The 6,304-nt window shown below is 34.0% G+C and overlaps 1 protein-coding gene across 1 annotated transcript in view; it reads left to right on the top strand.

Annotated features, from left to right (window-relative positions):
- Positions 1–6,304, top strand: part of LOC106872160 (E3 ubiquitin-protein ligase HECW2) — a 224,671-nt gene that overhangs the window by 144,003 nt on the left and 74,364 nt on the right. The window contains exons 6-8 of the mRNA XM_052967651.1: positions 659–822; positions 1,979–2,127; positions 3,667–3,767. Of these exons, the coding sequence (XP_052823611.1) occupies positions 659–822; positions 1,979–2,127; positions 3,667–3,767 (414 nt within the window). The remainder of the gene's footprint in view (positions 1–658; positions 823–1,978; positions 2,128–3,666; positions 3,768–6,304) is intronic.

Below are 6,304 nucleotides of genomic sequence, written 5' to 3'. Positions count from 1 at the left end.
TATATATATATATATATATATATATATATATATATATGTGTGTGTGTGTGTGTGTGTGTGTGTATATATATATATATTATATTTTTTTTTTTTTTTCATTAGTGAATGTGTGTGTGTGTATGAGTATGTATATATATGAGTCTGTGTGTAAATATATATGAAGTATTTATTGAAAAGTCTTTCTTAATCCTTTCAGTTGCCCACTGAAATATCCTAAATTATCTGACTCTGTACCACATCCACACTCTTTTCGCATGCATTGGGGAGGAAGCAAAAATATTATTTTTGTGTTGATATTTGTTCTTTTGTGTTGGTCCTGACCATGGAACTATTTACATATTTTGTACCCTCCGATAATTATTATTATTATTAATCCTCTAATATTTTTAACAAACTCTGAAACATACTGTCATAATATAACATATGTAAGTAAAATAGAGAACTTGTGCAAGCATGGAAAATTGGAGGTTTTGCTGATGACGAATGTATTATTTAAAATAATGAATACTTAATTTTAAATTTGATAGCAGTTTGTAACATTTCTATGAAAACATTCCAATAGGCAGCTGCTGTTTGCTGGACAGTGACTTACTCCTTCATTTACCTTCAATGTCCTTAATATCAGAGCCATATTTAATTATTTTCTTCAATCTCTCAGATGTAGAAGCTGCTAATCTGAAGAAAGGGATATTTTTTAATCCGGATCCCTACATTAAAATGGTAGTTCATCCTGGACGCTCATCGGCTCAACTTCCCCACCATAGTAAACCAGTTCGAACTACCATTGAATCCAATACAACCAATCCAAGATGGGAAGGACAGGTAGGCATTCCATTGCTCAACAACTCCACTTTAGTGCCAACGAATTTGATGGTAGTTTAACATCACATTAAAGGCAGCATATACACTCATATATCAGGGAACCGACACATTTCATTATGTGGCCCTGAATGCACTTCCACCATAGATCTGCTGAATTGGGGTTAAATAACAACATTAACCCTGCTGAAAGGACAGTTAAATATATGTTGAATGCAATTCATAACTGTCATCTGTTTCCAGTCATGTTACTCATCACATAGCAACATAATATCATCAAAACAATACTTTTAAAAATATCATCACTCCAATACCAAACATAAGGCATATTGAAAACATACATGTGTGTGTATGTCTGTGTGTGCACATATGCATGCATACCAAAATGGCTTCAACATCTGTATCAACACTTTGTCTAAATTCTCAGCTAAATTGCCAAACATTTCCAGTAAATTTTAACTAATTGTCACTGACACACTGACTTCAGTCCATTTTGCTCATCCAAGAACAGACTGGATGGCAAAATAATTGCAACATATTCCAGCTAGCAAAGGTCTTTTCTAATTGCTTGCTTTGAAATTTCTTACTTTCTGTTAAGGTTGTAAGGTACCAAGTACATGCCCCTTTATGTCACTTTAGCTTCATTAGTCTTGCTCAGTAATACTCAAGCAGGATCCACCTACAACTCTTTAGGGTGTATCCACATGCAACTACTCTTGAAAAACCATACACTCATTGTCTTGAGAATGAAACCTCTTTATGTGTTGTGTCCACAAAAGCAAGATGACCACACAAATAAAATATTGGACTGGCTACTGTTATGTCGAGAATTCACATCTGTTCCAAGCGATTAGCTGAGTTTTTGGACAGAACATCTAATTCTTTGTTATCTCAATTCACCTAGTTGCCAGGAATAGATACATGATCAATATCTAAATATGTTAACTGCACTAGTCTAATGCTCTACCCAATGGTAGATTTAACATTCATTTATTTTAAACCTAGTATCATAAACCCAGAACTAAGAATTATCACTTAAAAGCCTACTAAATCTGAGGAGACAACTACAGTTTACATTTACAAGTCACCACTATATAAATGAAACCAGCTTTATGTACTGAAATATCAAATGCCATTAAACTATTTCTTATCTAAATAGGTTTTTACCCTTGATGCTATAGCTACTGATACAATTGAATTTGAAGTGAAAGACAAGTTTGCAAAGAGTCGTCCTACTATAATTCGCTTTTTAGGACGTGCAGAGGTTTCAGTACAAAGAATTATTGATAAAGTTAATGCTGCTTGTGGGTGAGTATGTAGGTTATCGTTCTTTCAATTTTACTTCGACCAATTTTCATTTTACATATATTACCAAAACCGTATCTTATAGTTATAAATTTTATGAACACTATGAACTGTTATTGTCATTATCATCATCATCATCATTATCATCATTATCAGCAGCAGCATTGATTTGAAGTCCATTTTTCCATGCTAGCACTTGTTATATCTGCACACTTCTGTCTCCAGTTTTAATTTTAATCAGTTTCTCCATATGAGAAACAAAATCTGTTAAATTGAAACCATTTTGATTATTTCAGTCCTGCAATATCTTGTGTTTCTGATACTCACTCATACTCACTTTATCTCAAACATACATCATATAGTCAACAGGTCACACACAATTCATTCCTTCTTAGCCACTTTAAATCTTATCTCCTTAATGCCACATTTCACTGCCTCACTGAATGGCTGTGATGACCAACTAAAGATTGTAGATTTATATCCTTCCACTGGTTGTCTGTAATGCTGGCATCACTTTGTCTCAACATAACAAGTTAAACAGGTAATAAGAGAGAAAGGAAGAAGAGCATCAAACTTTTTTTTTCAAATTGGCATGTATGTTAGCTGTTTATTGCACACCTGCCTTGAATACAGATCTATCACCACATATGATATGAGCCTAATTTCAGAAAGCTTACTCATTTGCTCACAGGTCTGCTCACAGTCACTGATTTCTGCTGAACTGTTATCTGGATCAATGTAATGGTTAGCAGTAACTCATCAGTGATGATTTCTTCTTTCATTTCCTATGCCATTCACTAAGCTCCTTACTTCTTGAACTAAATCATAAAAATGTGGAAGAAACTCTCACTGTGGCACACCTGTTGTTGGAAAAAACTGTTCTGATAATTATAGTTTTTTTCATTTGTACTGTTAAATCTTATACTTAACTCACCTAAAGTACAATATAGGCCTTTTTTTTTATATATAAATTCTCAGAGAAAGTTTTGTTTCCTGGGCCCTATCCCAACCAAATTGCCATTTGAAATTAATTGAACTTTTAAAGTTTACATCGTGTCAGATGTAGATTCTACAGGGCTAAAATATGTGTTTTATTGGGTACAAGTTTCATGTCCTAGATTTCTGATTTCAAATCCATCAAAGCCAGATATATTTTTCACCTACAGGAAGCAAGGGCAAAAAATAAAACAAACAGAACTTGTTTTATACTAGGGCTGCACAAATCAATCAAATGTATTGTGTTCTCTTTACCAAAAGTGCTTTGTGTTGTCATAAAGAATGTGAATTTAGTTTATCGCTGAAGATTGAGTCTGTTATCACAGCATGTCTTGTTTTTGTCACTCATAACATTGTTATATTGAGCTAAGTATATACAATTAAATAGTTAGTACTGTATCATTAAAGTTTCCATTGAACATTAAAGATATTTTGATTTGGTATGAAAGAAAATTCATTTGAGATATTGAAAACTTTTATTCATTTCATATAACCTGTTATTAATACCAATAATTTCCACTAACATATTATCTGATTTATTTGTAGTCCAGTCAACTTTAATTTGGATTTAGTACGGAGACATCCTCGAGAAAACGTGAGTGGAACACTCATGCTTACAACTGGAGTTCAAGTTGATATTCAAGCTGGTTAGTATTGAGCTTTCTGTCTCGCTTCTCTCTCAGTTATAGCCAAACCACACTAAATACAAAAGTATCTGGTGTGATTTGACAAATTTGCATATTCAGCACAAGTAATCTTATAGTCCATCCTTCACAGATAAGATTGAACTTGGCTCTGCAAGGTAATGAATCTGTGCCTGCAGACTGCAGCTTCCTACACTAATGAGATATTCAGTTCACTACTCTATTCACTTGCATATAGATATTCTGTATATCACTGTTGTCTTTGTCATCATTATAGCCTATCATCAGATGATGATAGGCTATGAAAATTGCTAACTTTTGTTATGTATGTATGTTTGCCATGGTTTTTATAACCAGATACATTTTCTATTGTCAGCCATTTAATAGCATGGACTGAGTACATTGTGCCACAGGTACTACTGGCTACTACTCAAGTGAGGTAAACATGAGAAGGCTGCAGGGTTAACATACACATAAACACATTTACATACAGAGACTTCATTGCTAAAGAGCTTTCAAATAAAGTGAAGGCAACTAGTTAGCAACTGCAAGATGACAACATGAGTTCTGCTGGTGTGAATCATTGCCTTGGTTCATTGTCTTCTCTTAGTTCAAACACAGCTGAACATGGTATAATTGCCAATGCATGTGTTACTCTTCAAAATATTGTGTATGTTGGGAATGGATTAAGTGAAGGAGCCATGGTCTTTTAGAGAAATTGTGTTCCAGAACTAAAGTATCCTGTCTCCTCTGTATCAGTTTTATTCAGACATAACTGCTCTCCTTTACCTTCATCACGGCTTTTTTATATTCCATCTATAATTTTGCTTTCTATCCAATTGTTAAAAAAAGCACTCTGATAAAAATGGCAGCAGTGGTTGTCATTTGTAATAAGATTCAGTACATATCACATTCTTCTGGTAATGGCCATGCTTAGAAGGATAGGAAAGTGTATAAATTACGTTCTACGGCCTATTATTGGCACCCATTTGGTAAAACATCTGCCTTATTTTTAAGGTTACCATAAAGGAAAACTGCATTTTGTGTAATCATTGTTATTTTTATTGCTAAATGTTTAACAATGCAATGTTTAAATGGAATGATTCTTAATGATATAATGATTAATATTACAATGCTCTTGTTTTTTCACTCGAGAAATGTTGTTTCTTCATAAAAATGGTTTAATACAGCAAATTTGACTCATTTAAGTAATATTCCTCAGTGAAATTAATAGCTATTTATGTTATTAGTTAATAACTTTTTCTTTTTGGTGGATTTGGAGAAGCGATAGTTATGGCCTCATGATTAGCATTCTTTTTGCTGTGACCAAACTTGAAGAGTTCAGTGCATTTCTGCAAGTAAAGATGAAGTGATGGTAATAATTCCTTTATGCTTTAAAGCTGGTCATTGTTAGGCCCTACATCAGCTCTGATCAAGCCATGAAAATCTATCTTTGTTTTTTTTTCATTCTTTACATTTAGTATGTTTAGGAGGAGTATATTGTCCAGAGGAATCTTTTTTCATTTAAGATAGTAAGAGGTAGTTTGGCTGCTCTTTTTAGCAACCTAAATAACCATGCAGAAGTGCCATCTTTATTTTAAAGAATTGGATGAATCAATAAAAACAGCTATTGAAGAAATTAAGTGAGACAAGTGGATTCTTCTTTAACAATGAAAGCAACCATCCCTGCATTCAGTGGAAAATTATCCACCATATCTTATTCAGATATAGAAATTAAAGAATAATGAAAATTACTGCCACTTCTAGGTTACAGTTTAGTAATTAGTCAGCTTTCTATTGTCACACTGATTCTTTTTGTGTTCAAACAGACCTGCAAATGTCTACTTAATTCTCTATAAAATAAATAGTTTGTCTATCTCTAACTTATTTTCTGTGAAATATTTCAAGAATTTCTGCTACTAACCAGATTCTGGAAATAGCTAGTTAACAATCTGTATGTTGTGAACATGGTTTGACTTGGCAGATTGTTTGCTAAAGTATTACAATATACTTTTATAATTTTATACTAAATTCTGAAGCATCCACCCAACATTTTAGATTCATAGTTACTAGTGTCTTAAATAAACTGGAAAAAGATGTAGTTTAAAATATTTTAACAAATTAATATTTTTTTTATTATACTTCACTAAACATCATCATCATCATCATCGTTTAACGTCCGCTCTCCATGCTAGCATGGGTTGGACGATTTGACTGAGGACTGGTGAAACCGGATGGCAACACCAGGCTCCAATCCAATTTGGCAGAGTTTCTACAGCTGGATGCCCTTCCTAACGCCAACCACTCAGAGAGTGTAGTGGGTGCTTTTACGTGTCACCTGCACGAAAACGGCCACGCTCGAAATGGTCTTTTTTATGTGCCACCCGCACAAGAGCCAGTCCAGAGGCACTGGCATCGATCCCGCTAGAAAGATTTCATGTGTCGCCCACACATGAGCCAGTCCAGGGGCACTGGCAACGATCTCGCTCGAAAACCCTACAAAGGCCAGTCAGGCGGTATATATATATATGTCTGTACGT

This window comes from Octopus bimaculoides, chromosome 4, assembly GCF_001194135.2.
Source record: "Octopus bimaculoides isolate UCB-OBI-ISO-001 chromosome 4, ASM119413v2, whole genome shotgun sequence".
In the NCBI taxonomy this organism is placed as follows: Eukaryota; Metazoa; Mollusca; class Cephalopoda; order Octopoda; family Octopodidae; genus Octopus; species Octopus bimaculoides.
This window is presented reverse-complemented; position numbering and strand designations above follow the sequence as displayed.